This window comes from Myxocyprinus asiaticus, chromosome 3, assembly GCF_019703515.2.
Source record: "Myxocyprinus asiaticus isolate MX2 ecotype Aquarium Trade chromosome 3, UBuf_Myxa_2, whole genome shotgun sequence".
In the NCBI taxonomy this organism is placed as follows: Eukaryota; Metazoa; Chordata; class Actinopteri; order Cypriniformes; family Catostomidae; genus Myxocyprinus; species Myxocyprinus asiaticus.
In genome coordinates, this window is record NC_059346.1 from 59,162,646 (window position 1) to 59,183,228 (window position 20,583).

Sequence of the window (20,583 nt, forward strand, 5' to 3'; positions counted from 1 at the left end):
TTGGCCGTTATGACAGTGGTCAAGTATTTTATACTGACACCTAGTAGTGTGGATGCAGCATAAAGCAAAAGCTTTTAGAAATACCCTATTCACAGGCATATTTTTCATTCATGCTTACGTCATTTGAAGTTCATTTACAGGTTTAAATTAGATTTTGAATGAGAGATTTTCTGTGTGATCTTAGACTTTTGAACCCAACAGATTTGCCAAAAGTACTATTTATTTTCTTTAGTGGATAAAATGTTTATACAGTGGAAAAAGTGCACATTTAGACTGAAATATCAATGAAAAGTTGAAAAGCTTGTTTCATAGTTCTTGCTTTCTTCTATATCTTTGTAAAGAGTTATCTTATGTGTTTGTCTCTCAGGGCTAGGGTTTAGTATAGCGGGCGGTGTCGGTAACCAGCACATTCCCGGAGACAACAGCATTTATGTCACAAAGATTATAGAAGGAGGGGCTGCGCATAAGGACGGACGACTACAGATTGGTGATAAGATACTGGCGGTGAGTTTACGCTTACACATCTGTGCACACAGAACACCAAAGAAAGTTTGGCAGATTTCTGTAGAATTGCAACACCTGTTGTTCATGTTCAACAGATGTGGTTTGTTAATTAAATTTTTTCGTTAATTTAATTTTGCTCTTACCTTCCATTAAGAGTTTTACTTTCAGCTCTATGATTAAAAACACAGATTATCTGATTTAAATGAATTCCCCAAAATCAGCACAGAAAATGCTGTAAATAAACAAGTAAATATATATAGCCTATACCTTTTTATTTGTATTTTGTCTAGGCCTGCTGATATAATACATACATGTAAAGATAGAAAGGAATCGTGAGAATATTATGGATTCTGACAGCTGTACTAGATCTGAATAACATCACCAAGCCATTGTTGTAATGTCACTTCAATGACACCTGCTGTTTAGTGGAGGGACTGCAGGCACTCTCAGAATGTAATGTTTTAATCTTCTTCTTAATTCAACTCAAGTATATTGTCAATTACTACAGAGAATGATTTCGACTCGTCCCTCAGTTTGTAAAAACAATGAAAACACGTGTGTACAGTAATACACTTATAATAAAAGTCTATGGGGCAAGTGTGCATCTAGTTAAATAAACAATTCAAATATCAGGTGTAACCATAACTCTTAAACATTAAATATGTTAACATGAGACTAGTATGAGTTATAATCTTTCAACTCATGTCATGTAAATCCGGTTAACCTGGTAACTTGCGCATGATTTTCGCACAAGGATACCGAGAAATGGACGTAATGAACTGTAAAGAATTATGGTATGTTGGTTATGCCTAAACAGAAGTATATCCACCTAGAAAATGACAATTTATACATTTTACATGTCAAATATTAAACATTTGTTATTACAAGCTTTGCATTTATGCTTTTAAACCCATGGTACACATACCCAATTGAATCCCAGGATGTACATTGCTGTACATGCGTTTTTTACAAACTGAGTGATGAGGCAATATTATTTTCTGTGGGAAATAGTGTTTAAGCTGTATTTAACCTGGTATATTCCTTAAAAAAACAAAACATAAAATGCTTTGTTTATGTCTTCCAATTCTGTTGAAACAGAATATCGAAATGGTTGTCCCTTTTTAAAATAGGCAATAGCCTTTAATTTTAAACGTAAACCATGATTTATGTAAACCATAACATTCTCATTCTAGAGAGTATTTGATTGGACACAAATATGTACACGCCCCTGCGTGCAGGATGACTCATCAGTATTGTTGGTTCATTTTCCCGGATGAGAAAGACTGTTCATTTTAAAAGTGTATATCTAATGTATATCGAGCACATTAGCATATAGATGGCGTCAAAGTTACAGACATGGACTAAAAGGCACACAACTTACATACTGATTTTATGGGATTCAAATTCCTTTATTCTAAAAGGTGCACTTAGTAATTTGTTCCTTATTAAAAAAGTTTTACTCCTAAAGACATTCATTTAAAAAAATAATAATAATTATTTAACATATGCATACATTCATGAGCACTCACATTAAAATGAAGGCATATCAGTAACCTTATAAAAGCTGTTTTATTCTACATGGAGTGTCCGCACATGGGGGCTGCCATGTTAGAATCACATGACCAGCTGAATACTACTTACTTAATCTCAGTAACTGTCCTGTTAATGGACACTTTCACTCATGGACTAAATTTAATCATGGCTGACTGTGAATAGTGAATTTCTACAATGTCATCTGAAACCGAAAACTGTTGCGTTTGAATGATGCTGCATCCAAGCCCCTAGATGTCAGTGTAGTTCCAAGTCTATGTAAACTATAAATAACTTAAATTCTTTTATTTTAATCTCAGTATCTGCCTGTAATGTAAATTGCAGGTGAACAATGTGTGTTTAGAAGATGTGATGCATGAGGATGCAGTGGGGGCCCTGAAGAACACAGCAGAGGTGGTCTATCTCAGAGTGGCAAAGCCAAATAACCTGTACCTTACCAACAACTACAACCCTCCAGACCTCACAAGCAGTAAGTATATAAAACTGTACATCTAAGTTATGTGAATATGGTATAATAAAACAATTTCTACAAATAGTGTGTACATTGATGGCATGAAATGAAGTCTCTCAAAAAGTCAAAAAAGTATATGAAATCAATGCTACTCAATAAGCAACAAGCATGCAGCAAAGCAATAGCTTGTTCATATAATAATATTCTCCGCCAAAGGTAGAATAAACACCACCAAGGTGATTTGTGTAAGATTCGCATAGACTGGGGTCAGAGTTTCCTTCCAAAGTAATAAACTGCTATAACACTGCAAACAAAGCAGTGTTTCCTGGCAAACAGATACAAACCTGTACCTGCCTTCCAGAAGTTACTTAGAAGCCGGCCAATATGAACTGTTGGATCTTTGGTCATGATGATTTTGTGTTTACACTCCAGCGTACTCTCCGCAGCTGGACATGGATCTTGGACATCCAAACTTCCTTGGTTCAGATTACCCACAAGCCCTCACTCCCACCTCACCAAGCCGCTTTTCTCCTGTGCTGCATGGCATGCTGGGAGATGATGACTTACCCAGGTAAAGCACTCAATGACAGTGATTCAACAGAGGGTTCAAAACAGAGTTCCGTCACCTTGGAAAAATAAAACATTTCATTGTCAGCAGAGATGGAAACTCGGTCACACTTAAGTAAAAAAAAAAAAAATAAAAAAAGAATTTAACTTGATTAAAGACTCTTAACGCAAGTCAGAAGGTCTACAAGAAGAAATATTTTCTCAGGATATCGCTACACTATTTAGATACGTTATTTATTTTTAGAAACCGATGCTCTCGTGCGCTCTCTGGAATCATTTTGTGATGTTACCTCCTGTGATGCTAGGCTAGCTATTATTAGCCCACGTATTCAAACCTTCAAAAAATCAGTCTGCCATAATCCTTGATTGATGTTTGACTTGAAGATATATCGTTACAACAATAGTGTTCATATTTATGACTCAAAGGATTTAGTCATTGTATTGTTTACTTAAAAAAACGAATTTAATTTGAGTGCATTGGAAAAATACATTCCCCAGCCTTTTCGCCACAAATAACTACAAAGCAGATCTGTTGGCTGGGCTTGATTTTTACACCATTTTTCAGCTAGTCTTTAGGGAACAGGATAAAAAGGTACAATGTTAGTTAACTAGCTAGTCGTATTTATTTAATTACAACTCATTTCAAATTTATCAACTTAAATACATTATCATCTTAAAAAATATTTAACATGCTAGATTGCTAACATAAATGCCATTGAATTACTTACCATATCTGGGTTGGCAATGTGATGCCATTTTTCATTTCGGTTGAAATCATATCCCATAATGCAGTGCAGTCCAGTTATATTTCAAGTAATATGCTGTGTTACAATAGAACATGGCTTAGCGAGCATCAATTTCGCAGACTAATTCTAAATACAGTATTCCATTGCAAAATATTAAGGGCCTTATTTTAAGATTGCTATGTTTTAGGGTGCCTACACACTAGGGAAAGCTCAGACGGAGTGTTTGACGCATGGGAATGCAAAAGGTCCATTTGGAATGCATGTACCATAGAGGGAAGAGGTGGTTCAGTTGGAAAACAAGCAGCAATCCAGTGGCGATCACGGATAGAGATGGCTATTTAACATGAATATTTTCAACAATGTACCAGTAAACATTGAAACACTTCTCCAGGCTCTCTCTCTACAATTACTAACTTTTAGCCTGGTAGAGAAAAATAATAAAGGATAGGGAATAAGTACAGAGCTTGCATAAGTTTGTCCGCCATGTTTTTTCGATTTTATAGTGCAGCTAGTCCTGCCTTTCCGAGATTCTCATTAATCAATGCATGCCTATGTCAGAGTGCATTGCAGCAAAAGTTGAAATTCTCTAAACTTTTGGTCACATGTCGGAGCATCACTATCGCAAACCCTTGCGTTTTCCCTCTCCGTCCTTCCAACGCACCATCCCCATTGAAATCAGTGCATTCGCAGTGTTCTCTGATGCAGCGTAAGCTCAAGTGTGTAGGAGCTCTTAACTTCTTCAACTCCAAAATTGGTCTAATTGGTCAAATAAAAATAAAAGAGACTCCAATTATTCATAAATAATATTGTAGATGTTTACAATATTATGATGAATAGATTTTTTTTTTTTTTATCGTATTTTTTTCTACATTTGTAATTTTGGTTCTTTCACTCCATCTCTCTCTGAAAAGTCTAATTTTATTCCACTAGATGGCAGAAAGTACTAGAAAAAATTATTTTTCCTCTATCACCTTCCTTTACAAAATGCCAGTCTGAAATGTAGGTGGCGCTCTAACACTTTTTAGCCCTTACAGATGTGTTCGTCCATAGACATTCAGTCTAACTTTCAGTTCATGCACCTCCTCCATTGTTTCATCGAAAGTCTCGGCCTCTGAGTGGACTAGAAGCTCATTCTCAGTGTCATCAGAAACCTGAGACCCTCCTCTTTGATGATGTATAACATTTTATCATCAACAGTCGATAACATATATTTCTGATTATTTTTTAATTATGCATTCCTGCTGGATTGCATATTTTGTTCTGGACATCTAAGACATAACATTGGATTATTCACAAAAGCAAGCTCACAAAGAAGTAAAATCTTGCCTAAGGTAAAAAAAAGAAAATAAAGAAATCAAGTTTTTGGCTATTTGGGGCATTGTGCATAAAAGAGACGTTTTGATTTTGATGTCTTACAGAAATCATATTTCACTTTGTGATTCTTTTGAAAATCTTTTAAACTGTGGTATTAGGGCAACAAAATAAACTGTACAGTCGCATTCCTGAGAATGTGAGCTTTCATTTGATAAAAGATTTGTCTTTTTTAGTGCTATTTGAAAGACTTTTATATCAAATTAATATTTTTACCACATAACTTCTAGGTAGCGCTGATTTGCCACGTGAATGATTTCAGGCTTTATTTTGTTATTTTATGTAACATAAATGTAGAAGTGATGGTTATCTATGAAAAGTTCAGATTCTAAGCTTTCAAACGATACTCCATATATCTAACTTTTGTATTCGGAGACTTTTTAAGCGTAAACTTTTTTCGCTATATAGTATATACTGAGACTGAGTCTGCAGAGTTGAAGAGGTTAAGCACAGTGCACAGTGGGCATGACCATGAAGTTTTTATATTTTCGTGCAAGCATGCGCTAAGCCTTGGCTTATGTGGGTTAGAGAAATTGTGCGCATAAAGTGCAAACAATATGAATGTAGACAGTGTAAAGCCCTACATAAACTAGTGTAAATGGACTGTATGCAATACATTAGAAGACAGTAGAAATATAGACCAATTGTGTCTTACATTAATTTGAGCATTAACTGTGTCCTTTTTGAAGGTAATGTGTACCTCTATGGCACACTCTTTATATACGCATGGAAAAGGTAGTGCTAGTCAGGACTAATTGACAGGACTAAGAGCAAAGAGCTATTTCTCACAAAAATAGCAAATTATAGCATATAGTTTTGCAAATACATGCTCAGTTGCACGTTTCCCAGGCACAAAAATTTTACTTTGTATTAGCATTCTCATGCAAATTAAATAAGACCTAACGCACGGTCATTGTGCATAGCCTTGCACCTAACACAGGTATGAAAATAGAGCCCCAAGTCTTGTAAAATCCTGGTAATATTTTACATTGTATCTTCATTTTCTGTTATTTTGTTTTTCTTTCTTTGTTCTCAGGGACCCGAGGCGTGTTGTGATCCACAGAGGATCAACGGGTTTGGGCTTTAATATAGTTGGAGGGGAGGATGGTGAGGGAATCTTCATCTCTTTCATCCTGGCAGGGGGCCCTGCGGATCTGAGCGGAGAACTCCGCAAGGGAGATCAGATTCTGAGTGTGAGAAGATGCAAACAAATACACACTTGTACACATGTATAAACAACACTGATTTTCAGTATGAAACTGGACCTGTGAGAAATCTTGTGCAGATATATGCAGAACAGATTCATTCATGAGCATACTAGAAGAGTAAAGACATTTCAAGAATATTCAAACAGCCAGCTGCTGAATTATGAATTATGAAGTATAGACAAACACAAAGTGCTTAAGGTAACAACACACAAATAATTATAATCTTTCATGTCTTTATTGAACACATCCCATTAAACATTCACAGTGCTATGGAAAAAGTAAGTGAACCCCTTGGATTTAATAACTGGATGATCCTGACATTATCCTATAGGATATCTTGATAAACTTGGGAATTAATTGTTCCTTCGATGATGGTAAGCGGTCCAGGCTCCGAAGTAGCCCCAAATCATGATGCTCCCTCCACCGTACTTCACCGTTGGGATGATGTTTTCATGTTGGTATGTGGTGCCCATTTAATGCCATATGTAGTGCTGCATGTTCTTCCCAAACAATTCAACCTTAGTTTCATCAGTCCACAAAACATTTTCCCAGTAGCGTTGTGGAGTGTCAAGGCAGTCTTTGGCAAACTTCAGGTGTGCAGCAATGTTTTTGTTGGAAAGCAGTGGCTTCCTTCATGGTGTCCTGCCATGGACACCATGCTTGTTTAATGTTTTCTGTATAGTAGACTTATGAACAGAGATGTCAACCATTTACAGTGATTCCTTCAAGTCTTTAGCTGTCACTCAAGGATTCTTATTTTTTACCGCATTGAGCATTCTGTGGTGTGCCCTTTAAGTCATCTTGGCTGGACGGCCACTTCTAGAGAGAGTAGCCATAGTAATAAATCGTCTCCATTTATAGACAATTTGTCTAACTGTGGACAGATTAATATCTAAGCTCTTCAAAGATAACTTTGTAACCCTTTACAGCTTTATGCAAAGCAACAATTCTTGATTGTAGGTCTTCTGAGATCTCTTTTTTGTGAGACATGGTCTACGTCAGCAGATGCTTCTTGTGAATAGCAAACTCAAAATATCTGAGTGCTTTTTATTAGTCAAAGTATAGCTCTAACCCACACCTCCAATCTCGTTTCATTAACTGGATGCCAGTTTTTCCAACTCTTGACTCTAATTAGCTTTTGACATCATTAGCCTAGGGGTTCACATACGTTTTCCAACCTACACTGTGGACGTTTGAATTAGGTATTCAGTATGTACAACAGTATAAAATATGTGTTTTATTAGTTAAAACAGATTGTGTTTGTTCATTATTGTAACTTGGATGAAGATCAAACATGATTTTAAGACAAATTTATTAATAAATGCAGGTAATTCCAGAGGGTTCACATACTTTTTCTTGCCACTGTATTATGTATGTCGATCATCATAATTTTAGATTGAGTATAATTAACTGTGACAATTAGGCATCTTAGACATTTAGGACCATTAGGTTTTGCATTGTGACATTATTTCCATGACAATTATTCTCATTGCTGTAAATATAATTGTGTATTATTTATATACTACTACCAAGATGTATATTTAAGTAAATATTTAAGAAAATATTTATTAGCATTTAAATGTAAAGAACAACTTTAAATATACACTGCCATTCAAACGTTTGGAATTGCTTAGACATTTTTGTTCTTAAAGGAAATTGATGATTCTGTTCTCCAAGGATGCATTAAATTGTAATAAATTACTGCTAAAAACATTACAATGTTTAATATTATTATAACTGTTTGAACTTGCAATTTTATAGCCATTATGTTTTAAAATTAAATTTTTGCCCATGATGACAGCCACATTTCAGCCCTGAAGTGAAAGAATTTTTTTTTAACTGGATCTGACCAGGATGTAGAGAGAAGCGGATAACAACACAGCAACAAGAGGACAAGTACATCAGAGTCTCTAGTTTGAGAAACAGACCCCTCACAGGTCCTAAACTGGTGGCTTCAATGACCAGTACATGCAGAATGCAACAGTGAAGAGAAGACTCTGTGATGCTGGCCTTTTAGACAGAGATTTAAAGAAAAAGCCACATCTGACACTGGCAAATAAGAAGAAAGGGGTAGAATAGGCAAAAGAAATTAAAGACTGGATAGTGAATGATTAGAAATATTATGGATGGATGAGTCAAAATTTGAAGTGTTGAGCAGCTGTTAGAAAATTCTGATCATAAGGTCTGACAAAAGTGTCCTACAAACCAATTACATCTTTAGGAAATGCTATAGAAAGCATGGGATGCAACTTCATCTGAACATCTTTATAAACTGACAGCTAGACTGCCTAAGTTTGGTGTAAGTGGAGGATTCTTGGATGAACAGAAAGTTTGAAGTATATAGCATTTATTGAAATAGAAATAGTCGTTTTTAACATTATAAATGTCTTCACTGTAATTCTTGATCAATTTAAAGCATCAAAAAAAAATTTAACTATCATGGTGATTCCAAATATGATGGTAGTATTTGTTAATTAAATATTAGTATTTGTAGAGTTAAATGTATGCAGTTGTTTTATTAAAAATTAATTTGTCTAGTCAGGATGATTTTAATTACTGTGTTATAGTAAAGACGATTTTTTCACATTACAGTAATGGCAATTTGGGGAGAAAATGAAATTTGGTAGGAGCCAGTGCAGCAGATTTGCTGTTACGATAATGCTGTAGTTATGTAATTATAATGAAGTGCATGTGTTTGTCAGGTGAATGGTGTGGATTTGCGAGCAGCTACGCATGAACAAGCAGCGGCTGCTTTAAAGAATGCTGGGCAAACGGTCACCATCATCGCCCAGTATAGACCAGAAGGTAACAACAAACACTCATACATTTGTCTGGACAATCCCACACGCAGGGTCCAAAATTAACACTCAAGTACCAAATTTGAGTAAAGATTAGCATTGGAGAGTAGTTAAAGGGATATTTCACCCAAAAATGAAAATTCTCTCATCATTTACTCACCCTCATGCCATCCCAGATGTGTACGACTTTCTTCTGCTTTACACAAATGAAGATTTTTAGAAGAATATCTCAGCTCTGTAGGTCCATACAATGCAAGTGGATGGTGACCAAAACTTTGAATCTCCAAAATAAGACACATAAAGGCAGCATAAATGTAATCTATACGACTCAGTGGTTTAATCAATGTCTTCTGAAGCGATCCAAACGATTTTGGGTGAGAACAGACCAAAAAAATAATTGTTCATCTTGCCAATGCAGACTCTCTGCACGATCATGATTTCAAGCTCGATTACACTTCCTAGTGCTTGACGCGTGGGCAGAGCGCTAGATGACACTATAGGAAGTGTAATGTAGTTGGAAATCATAATTGCCAAGGAGACTACTAATGTCAAGATTTATAGTGAAAAGAGAGTTGTATTTTTGTCTGTTCTCACTCAGAATCTTTTGGATCGCTTCAGAAGACACTGATTAAACCACTGGAGTCGTATGGATTACACTTATGCTGCCTTTGTGTTTTTTTGGAGCTTCAAAGTTTTGGTCAACATTCACTTGCATTGTATGGACCTACAGAGCTGAGATATTCTAAAAATCTTTGTTTGTGTTCTGCAGAAGAAAGAAAGTCATACACATCTGGGATGGCATGAGGGTGAGTAAATGTTGAGAGAATTTTCATTTTTGGGTGAACTATTCCTTTAAACAGTTGGCTAGTAGTTTTTTAGTTTTTGTTTGTCTGTATCTGTTGTGAAGGGTCTGCTTAAGAAAGCTGAGTAACTGTCACACATCTTCCAACACCTTTTTTGCACAGAAGGTTTGCAAGGAGTTTTTCCTTTTGTTTTGTCACAACTCCAGAACTCCATGTGGAGACACATTATACAGCTAAGCTTTCAAAACCAAAATCTGGGGAACAAAAGCGAGTCTCAATGTTTGTGTGACAGGTGGTGTTTCACTGCGTGACAGGCTTGAATATGATTTAGCAAATGAGTAGTGTTCCTGCAAATTTTCCTGTTTGGACGATTTTTTTTTCTTAGAGCCACGAGGGCGTTGAGAGTCGCCTGCTTGCATATTAAGCATCTGAGACATGTAAACGGCCAATCACAGTTTTTTTTTTGTTTTTTGTTACGTGCCATCACGTTACTACAATAATAGCGCAACACAGTGTCATTTAAACGATCCGCATATTAGAGCCGCATAGATGCGCCTGAGCTCATAAAATTAAAGTGCTCGCGTGTTTCACTCTCCCTCTTTCTCCTCAAACATTCCCTTTAACTTTTAACTGTCTTGTCTAATGATAAAAAAGGCAAATATCAATTAAACTAAAATCATATACTGTCTGCAAATATGTGGATATCTCATTTAAACAGATGTAATTAACAAACCTCACAAAACTTGAGCAAATCCAGTGTCCTGTGTGTGATCATCTTCCTCTAAAGCAGGTTTTCTGTCAGCCTCTCCTCAACATTTCCCTGTAACTTTTAACTTTCTTGTCTAATGATAAAAAGGCAAATATCAATTAAACTAATATCATATACTGTCTGCAAATATGCAGATGTCTCATTTAAACAGATGTAATTCACGAACCTCACGAAAATCCAGCTGTTTCTTCCCATCGAGCGCTCTTCTAATATCTTCCTCTGAAGTGCATATCCAATCAACCAGAATCAAAACTTCAAGATTAGGATCAAATGTTCCTCTAATTCACAAATCATGATGGTCAGTTTGTGACAATCCAAGCAGGTGATTCAGCCCATTTAAACTGTCAGCAGATTGCAGCTTGCGCTGGATCCGCACGAGCATGCGAGTGCAACTTCAAAGTAAAAGCGCTTCACCTGCACTATAAGTAAATGTCATATTCTCTATGTCATATTCTTAATTTTTTTTTTACAAAGTTAAAGTTTTGTGTGAAATTGAGTAAATACAGAGCTAAATAAAAGTTTATTTATTGTTTAGCAATTTTACATTTATGTTATACTATATTAAATTGTGTGATATATCGAAATTGTATCGGCCTATCGGCCACTCTGCTCTCTGGATATTGGCATCAGCCATTAAAAAACCCATATCGGTCGACCACTACAAATGAGACAATGGCATGCTCTATTTATACAGTATTAGAAATATACAGAAACAGCCAAGCAATTCAGTTGAAATCGAGTTTTTTATCTTCATATTTATGGTTTGTAGAATTTCTCAATTCATTTGTAGGTGTGACTAAAAGTTAATTTTGGACTGCCTGTATACATACAGAGCACATTACTGTCTAAACCAGCTCAAATGATTATATTTTGATGATGTAGCACTTGTTCTCTGTTTGATAATGTTTGTTTGTTTGTGAAGAGTACAGTCGATTTGAGGCAAAGATTCATGACCTGAGAGAGCAGTTAATGAACAGCAGTATGGGCTCTGGAACCACAACCTTACGTAGTAACCCAAAAAGAGGATTCTATATCAGGTAAACATACAACACAAACACACACACACGCATGCACAATGAAAACACAAATACACAAATCTCACTGCCTGCTATTCATTGATAATTTTTTGCTACACATAAAATTGAATGTTGTTGGAGCCATGACTTCGTAGTTAGCGAACATGTTTCAGCACATTGGGCTGTGGTGCTAATGATGGAGATTTAGTTCAAATATGACCTTGCAACATTTTCCCCATCATTTCCTGTCCTCTCTACACTAACTTAAGACTATGTTTATAATAGCATAGTCATTTTACTTATACAATTTCTGCAGTATGCAGTATGTATACTATGCACAGTATGCAAATGTAAACAAAATGTACTAAACTAGAAACAATATCAACAGCAATTTTTAACATTTCTTCTGGAATAATGTTTTGATCAGACAGCAAAAAGATACAGGGCTCCAGACTGCAACTAAATGGTTGCATTTTGCTACATTTTCTACCTGCAGATGTGACTAAATTTAGTTTGAGGTCACACTGGTGCAACTACAAAGTTGGCCAACGCCATACATTCAAGATGGCGCCACAGATGGCTGCTTCGGTGTTGAGCTCTCTAGCATTTTTTGTTACTTTTGTTTGTTTGTCATGTTTTTGTCACTCTTTCCCGATCAGTTTCACCAGGGATGAACTGTTGAATATTCGGCGGAGCATACCTGATAATTTTTTGCCGGTGTTTGATTATTCAGACGTTTTATTAGACATCTTAGTTGGAGGCGCAGCGGTGCTCTACAAGCGATCAAAATGACGTGCTTATGAAGCTTCGTCAACATGACTTTAGGACTCTGCTGTCGAGTATTCATCTGCCGAATGTCCGCTCTCTCGCAAACAAAACGGCCAAATTGCTTCTGCTCACTCAAACAAATAAGGACTTTTTTAACTCCCCTACTCTGTGTTTCACGGAAACCTGGATGAATGAAGCCATCCCGGACGGCGCGTTTCATCTGCCAGGCTTCCAACTGTTCAGAGCGGATCGCATTGCGGAATCATCGGGGAAAATGAGAGGTGGTGGAATATGCTTTTACATCAACGAAAGTTGGTGTACAGATCTAACAGCGTTGAAGAAGATGTGCTGGTCTAATTTAGAAGTGCTCTTCATCAACTGTAAGCCTTTCTACTCGCTGCGGGAGTTTTCCTCGTTAATTCTGGTGAGTTTTTACATCCCACCACAAGCATGCGTGAACGCAGCGTTGCAACAGCTGGCTGATCACATCACAGACATGGAGCAACAATACCCAGACTCATATATCATTATTCTGGGAGATTTTAATAAAGCTAACCTCACCCGTGAACTGTCAAAATACAAACAACACATCACATGCCCCACCAGAGACAGAAATATACTGAACCACTGCTACACCACTGTAAAAGATGCATATCGCTCTGTCCCAAGTGCAGCTTTAGGACTACTCTGAAAAACCAGTTTTCAGCCAATGATCCTGCATCTGTGTGGAAAGGCCTGAAAAGCATCACCAAGTACAAGACACCTCCCTCTCATAAACTAATGTCTGATGAACTGAATGTGTTTTACTGCAGGTTTGAAAAGCCCAGTCTCTCACCCCTCCCCTGATCTGATCTTCACTTTACACATACCAGCACCTCCTGGAACCAGCTTTCTGACAGATAGGCAGCAGCTAGTGAGACTGGGTAAACTCACATCTGGAACCCTCACTGTTAGAACTGGTGCTCCTCAGGGATGTGTTCTCTCTCCACTGCTATTCTCCCTGTACATGAATGACTGCACTGCAAAGGACCCCACTGTCAAGCTCCTGAAGTTTCATCCGCGACAGTGACGAGTCTGCATACAGACGGGAGGTTGAACAGCTGGCTGTCTGGTACGGTCACAACAACCTTGAGCTGAACAAACTCAAAACAGTGGAGATGATAGTGGATTTCAGGAGAAATCCCCCCGCACTCCCCCCCATTATTTGTATGCCTATTTATACTCTTACCTTATTTTATATTCTGTCTCACTGTAATGTTCTGTGTGCACTTGTTTCTCGTATCATCATCAAAAAAAAAAAAATTCCTTGTGATTGCACACTACAGTTTTTTGTTACATATGAGAAACATCAAACAGCAAGTACTTCATCAGTGGAACAAAACAGTGCTACCCAAATCAATTATCAGCATGGCTCAATGGACTGAGCAAAACGAGCACAGAGCAGGTACGTTTACTCGGCAACCAATCTCAAGCGCTCGACCGCGCGGCGCAGTCATTATAAACAGCGCTGCAAGAACCAGTGGGAAACACGGTGCAGGAACCCATTTAAATTCAGGACAGAATTCTCTGTTGCAAAACCAAATGAAAACCCCAAATGTGTAGTTTAAAATCTTATTTAACAGCCCGACATTCTAAACAGCATGGACAAGGCAAACAGGTCAAAACATTGTGCCATGCATAGACATAAATTAGAAGGCTTTTCAATACACACATCACCGCCCTTACCAAAAAATGACCATGGATTTACTATACACTGACGGTATCAACTATGGTATTTTGGCAGAAATGTGGTATATTCATACTAAATAATATTAAATTAGAAATATAGCTCTAATAAATGTATCTTCAAGGAGTTATATAATTATATATTATATAGTTATATAATTAATTTCTGCTACAACTACAGCAGTTTAAATATTTTTTATATTTTATATTTATAGTTCTAATTGTATTTATTTTCATAAAATAAAATAAAAAGCTGGGGGCCTGGGTAGCTCAGCGAGTATTGATGCTGACTACCACCCCTGGAGTCACAAGTTCGAATCCAGGGTGTGCTGAGTGACTCCAGCCAGGTCTCCTAAGCAACCAAATTGGTCCGGTTGCAAAGGAGGGTAGAGTCACATGGCGTAACCTCTTTGTGGTCAAGATTAGGGGTTCTCGCTCTCAATGGGGCACGTGGTAAGTTGTGCATGGATCGCGGAGAATAGCATGAGCCTCCACACGCTGTGAGTCTCCGCGGTGTCATGCACAACGAGCCACGTGATAAGAGGCGCGGATTGACTGTCTCAGAAGTGGAGGCAACAGAGACTTGTCCTCCGCCACCTGGATTGAGGTGAGTAACCACGCCACCACGAGGACCTTCTAAGTAGTGGGAATTGGGCATTCCAAATTGGGAGAAAAGTAACTTTTATGAACTTTGTTACAGACCTTCTTTATCTTCTCTTTATTCCATATCTAATGGTCTCCGTCTGTTTCTCTGGGCAGGGCTCTGTTTGACTATGATAAGACAGCAGACTGTGGTTTCTTGAGTCAGGCTGTGGGCTTCAGGTTTGGAGATGTGCTGCATGTTCTGGACTGTGGAGATGAGGAGTGGTGGCAGGCCTGCAGAGTCAGCCCACAGGGCGATGAGGAGGAGGTCGGCTTCATTCCAAGCAAGAGAAGGTGTGTGTGTGTGTTTGTTTTCTCCTCTGTATTCCGAGACACTTTTACCTCCAGTCTTCAGTGCCCTTACAGCACTCGAGCACCAATCATTTTATTTTTGGGGGGTGTACAAATAAAAATTGCCTGAGTGACATTTCCATCCTGATTTTTATCTCTTGTTATTCATTCAAACCATTTTCTCTTCCAGGGTTGAGAGAAAAGAGTGGTCGCGGTTGAAGTCAAAAGAAAGGGTAAGCTGCCTTATAAAACACAAACAACTGCACTGGGCCAGACACCTTATTTTGTCTGAATTACTCCAAAACATTTGGCTTGTCTCCTGAGGAGATTTGTATGATTTCTCTATAATCAGGGTCTGGTTTAGACTAGCTCTGGTGTATGTGTACAGCCCATGGGAGTCTAACAGGGAGTTGTTCTATTAAAGCATTGACTCCTCTGAGCATCATGAGCTTGTACTGCCCGCAGTGTGTTGCAGTGCAGTTTTACTGTAGATACAGATTACTACACTCACAAACACATCCATTTTCAGCACATACACATTGCTGTTATTGAGACACTCAGTGGCCATATTACATGCACATCATTTTCCGATTAAGGTCGATATTCTGATTAAGCCTTCATTCCAAAGAGGTTTACATGCTTTAGAGCTACGGGAATATTCCTCTATACATAGTTATCAGCATAATCCGAATAAAACACAAGCATTCTTTTTCAGGAATTCTCTTCAAGAAGTAATAGACTGCACTATCATGTAATATCCACACCTTTTTTCGTATAAATTTCTGTTACAGTCTATATTCAGGATAAGGTTCCTATAATTATTTAAATGTAATTACTACAGCCATATGTTTTCTCCAAATTTCTAGTAACTGGAATTTATTTTTAATCAGGTTGTAAGCAGGCTATCGTGTTTACATGATGCGTACATAACCGGAATATGGCCACATTCTGATTAATTTCAGAATATTCTTGTGCATGTAAACACAGGGCCGAATTCACAGAAAAATGACGTGGTATTTTAGCGCAAAAAACTGCATCTTATTCCCTAATCGCCCACAGTCTAGTTTAAACAGGCGCATTGAGCACTGAAATTGTGCTGCGCTGTGAGTATTTAAATTAAAGGTGCTGTGAGAACATTTTTTTCATGGAAAGGTATGCAAAAAAATGTCCTACTCCCTGAGAGGTATTACCGAAATAAGTGTCGTAAGATATCTCACCTGTCTCTGTGACAGCTCTAGACTCTGTAAACAGCAAACAAAAATGTGTCCGCGAGCCTGCTGCAATTTAGATCGTGCCATTACTGCCAAATGAAAGCAGGTGATTTTATTTAAAAAAAGATGTTTGTGTACATAATTCATCAAAATAAGGATGAAATGATTTTGAAGAGTGTTATTACCTGGCACGTATCCAGATGTGCGGTGTAGTCAAGCACACTTTCGGCATGTTAAAGAGATGATCACAGTCTGGATCACAGTAATTAATGCTCTTCAGTCCAAAGTGTGTAGATTACGGTGGTCTGCTGCATCCTTCCCTAGATGGCACTCAGAATCGGCCAGCAAGATCAGAATTGTGCATGCAAACTGTATTGTGCAGCGATTCTGTGGGCGTGTTTGCATCATTTCCTGATCTGCATAATTCCTTAAGTGATAACTGGCGCTTTTACCGGGCGCAATTAATTCTTATGGAATTCCTCCCTCAATGTCTCTGCTTTAAAAATTCTATAGCTTTAGGACATTAACCCCTGTAAGCCAGGATAAATAATGATATAACTAGACTATGTTTTCTTTTAAACTCTATTGCAATTTGATAAGCATTGTCCCATTTGCATTTACCTTAGGACCGAAGTCGAGACAGTACAGGCTCACTGGGTGAGTAACATCTAAACGTTTGATTGCGTACAGCACAAAACAGCCTTAAATACTCATAGAAATGTTTATATTTTTTTGTCATATGTATTTATCAGAAATAAATTGATGCATGTGTATGTGCTTTCTTTCAGCAAGGGAAGATCCAGTGCACAGTTATGAGACAGTTGCGCAAGTGGAAGGTTAGAGAATGCAACATGATGTGTCATTTATACCCTGTTTTAAACCCTAGTGAGCTGCCTTGCTGTCTACATAGGAATCCTAGTTGAAATGGAACTTGATAAGTGACTGAATAGAAATAGGCAGCAACTTAAGTACACGTGAGAATTCACTAGCACTCACAATAGATTCCAATAGAGTCTGATGTTAGCAAACTGCTAAGCTAACAACTTGATACTCTAATAACACAAACAATAAATATTGGGTACAATAGTTCACTTTTATAATTGTATGGAACTATTTTCAGTCAGTCCTTTTCACTACTGAATTAATAGTTTTAAAATGGACGTTTCCCTCCATTTAATCCGCTATCTTGGCTAAAAACTTGCACTGAGCTTGCCACAATGAGGTGTTAAAATTTGGCCAAGGCATGGTAATTTATAAGGCAGCTTAATTTTTCTGTAAACACTGTCTAGTAGGTATGTAACTGTTCACTCATCTCACGATTCGGTTCGGTTCACGATACTGAACTCACAGTTCGGTTCGTTTCATGATTCTTTAAACTAAGACTGCATCAAGAAAAGTTAAAGGTGCACTCAGTAATTCTAATCCAATACACTTTTTGTCAAATTCTGCAAATATCTCCTCACAGTCTGCTAGCTGTCCGTTCTGTGGGTGGGCTGAAAAAAAAATCTAGCATTTGTACACAGCCCTGGCTCTGTAAATGGGACAAAAACAAAGTGGATCAGACCAATCCACACAACACAGCTCCAGCAAATCAGCAACAGGGGGTGGGTCTTGCACGTGCACAGGGTGGGGGGGTGGGGGCAGAGCGAGAGGGAAATTAATTCGAAGAGCGATGGCAAATCTGGCTGATGCGAACTTTCTAAACTCCAAGGAGGACAAATGGCTGAGAAATAGACCAAGAGAAAAAGGTCAGACGAATATAAACTGAAAAAAGAAGGATTATGATAAGTTTAGGGCTAGGAGCCACGTCAACATCGGAGAGGCTTTTCAGCGGTGGAGAGACCTCAGAGAGGTAAAAGGCTTGAAGACGGATGCAGAAGTTGCTCTTTTTCTTCTCGATAGGTGGGTAACATAAATTTTACTATGTTTCACAGAACCCATATATGCTGTTTTTGTGATGTTAGATTTGGTAGCAGGATGTGAGTGTCTGGAGCTGGTGTGCGTAAAATTTGGGGGGCGGAGCTTCCAAAGGAGCACTGAAGGGAGGGGTGTGTTTGTTTTGGCAGTTGAGTTTGAATATCAACAGTGTTTCTCAGGAATCGCTGAGTGCACCTTTAAGATTGAAAGTTTTTATTATTATTATTACTTTATAGACATATGCAAAACAGTTTGTTTCCTTAAAAATGTAGCTAAAAGTACTGGGACTAAAAATCTGCCCAGAACAGGGCAATGGTAACACCAAATGTAAATATTAGCTAATTATTCTGCTTACGGAAAATACAGAATTATGTCAGATACATACTGTATACTGCTTACACACTGTCATTGATTAAAAACATTGAAAATATTTTAAATTAAAATTTAATTTTTTTAAATATTCTTTTAAAAAATACATAGTTAATGTAAGTGCATGCTTATCCAGTTAAATAATAATAATTTACTGATGAAATCAAATTAGACATTACATTTGAGGCATTATATAAAATAGATTAATATGGCTCTCTCAATAAACCTCTGTAAACTTTCATTTTCTCTCACGCTGTCAGAGCAGATCAGTCTCGCGCTTTAAACGGACATTCGATCCCTCGCGCTGAAAAGGCGTGTCTCTCTTTCCACTGTTGGATTCACTTTCAGCCGAAACTCATCGACATTGTACCACACCTTTGTCTACTAGTGTGCAATAGTATTTTAGAGCTTCTTGTGCCAATGAAGTGATTTCCATTTGTATGGTTGCGTTACGTAGGCGTAGGATTTCGCGTGTATTGGATAGAACAGACGCTAAAATAATACAAAAAATAAATAAAAACCGTCCCATCTCCACGATGCGCATCGACACATTTTTGAATCGCGATGCATCGTGCCACGATAAACCGTTACACCCCTACTGTCTAGGTAGGAGCTCACTAGGGTTTGGAATAGAGCCACTTACTTTCTCACTCCTTCATTCCATTTTTGCTTTGTCTTCTAGTATATGTACCAATATAGTCTCTGTCTTTGTCCTTCTCTGTAGTGCACTACGCGAGGCCAATCATTATTCTGGGTCCAGTGAAGGACAGAGTGAATGATGACCTTCTCTCTGAGTTCCCAGATAAATTCGGCTCTTGTGTGCCTCGTAAGTACTGTACTGTATATCAACTCAGTATATTACTGTCAGCCATAACACAAAATTTTGTAAAGAAAATGAACACTTTTTCTCCAGACCCATTTATAATTTTGGTGAAGGCAAACCACACAAAATAATACAGCTCGGTACTAGTGTCCAATCGTTCTTTTGTTGGTCAAAGTGAGCTGAATGATTCGTTTCAGGAATTGCAAATACCAGCAAGTACATTTAATATCAGCTACTTTAATACTTTTACTTGAGTACTTTTCTCATGGGTTACTTTAACTTTTACAAAAAAAATAAATAATTCAAACACTGCCTCTTTGCTCTTTGTGGTTATGTCTGATTTTGTAAAAAAAAAAGAAAATGTTTGTCAGATGATTTCTTCCACTCTCAGTTCTTGGCCAGGATAAGCTGTAATGTGGACAAGACTTTACGCTGATAGTTAACTTGAGACTACAACTACATTAACATCAAAGTTTATCTTAACCTTTAGAAAAAAAAGAAAAAAAAAAAGAAAAAAAAACTTTGCTTATGATAAGTATTAATCAACTCAAACAAAATAAGCCATTTTGAACGCACCTGACATGTGCTGACATTAAATGTAACTGATATAATTGTCTCAAAATGACATCATTACTCTTTTCCAGATACGACACGACCCAAGCGGGAGTATGAGGTGGATGGGCGGGACTATCACTTTGTGTCGTCACGGGAACAGATGGAGAAAGACATTCAGAACCATCGATTCATTGAAGCGGGCCAGTACAACAGCCACCTGTATGGAACCAGCGTTCAGAGCGTCCGAGAGGTGGCTGAACAGGTTAGAACATAGTTCTGGAGAAAACAAATACATGTGCATCCTCTTTGCAAGTCTTAATGTATATATTGCTGTGTGTTTGTGAGCAGCAGGGAAAGCACTGTATTCTGGATGTGTCCGCAAATGCTGTTCGAAGGCTACAGGCTGCACAGCTCCACCCAATTGCCATCTTCGTACGGCCCAAATCACTGGAGAACGTCCTGTACGTAACTGCAAACAACAACACTCTCCTTTTTGTA

At 37.7% G+C, this 20,583-nt stretch overlaps 1 protein-coding gene across 6 annotated transcripts in view; it reads left to right on the forward strand.

The window, feature by feature from the left end:
• The window catches only part of LOC127426041 (disks large homolog 4-like), a 201,325-nt gene that overhangs the window by 172,010 nt on the left and 8,732 nt on the right, over nucleotides 1-20,583 (forward strand). For all 6 annotated transcript variants that reach the window (XM_051672537.1, XM_051672528.1, XM_051672513.1 and 3 more), the window contains 13 exons: nucleotides 368-504; nucleotides 2,380-2,524; nucleotides 2,939-3,077; nucleotides 6,227-6,383; nucleotides 9,101-9,203; nucleotides 11,691-11,805; nucleotides 15,037-15,213; nucleotides 15,401-15,443; nucleotides 17,048-17,078; nucleotides 17,210-17,257; nucleotides 19,432-19,533; nucleotides 20,175-20,347; nucleotides 20,434-20,546. In XM_051672537.1, the coding sequence (XP_051528497.1) occupies nucleotides 368-504; nucleotides 2,380-2,524; nucleotides 2,939-3,077; nucleotides 6,227-6,383; nucleotides 9,101-9,203; nucleotides 11,691-11,805; nucleotides 15,037-15,213; nucleotides 15,401-15,443; nucleotides 17,048-17,078; nucleotides 17,210-17,257; nucleotides 19,432-19,533; nucleotides 20,175-20,347; nucleotides 20,434-20,546 (1,483 nt within the window). The remainder of the gene's footprint in view (nucleotides 1-367; nucleotides 505-2,379; nucleotides 2,525-2,938; nucleotides 3,078-6,226; nucleotides 6,384-9,100; nucleotides 9,204-11,690; nucleotides 11,806-15,036; nucleotides 15,214-15,400; nucleotides 15,444-17,047; nucleotides 17,079-17,209; nucleotides 17,258-19,431; nucleotides 19,534-20,174; nucleotides 20,348-20,433; nucleotides 20,547-20,583) is intronic.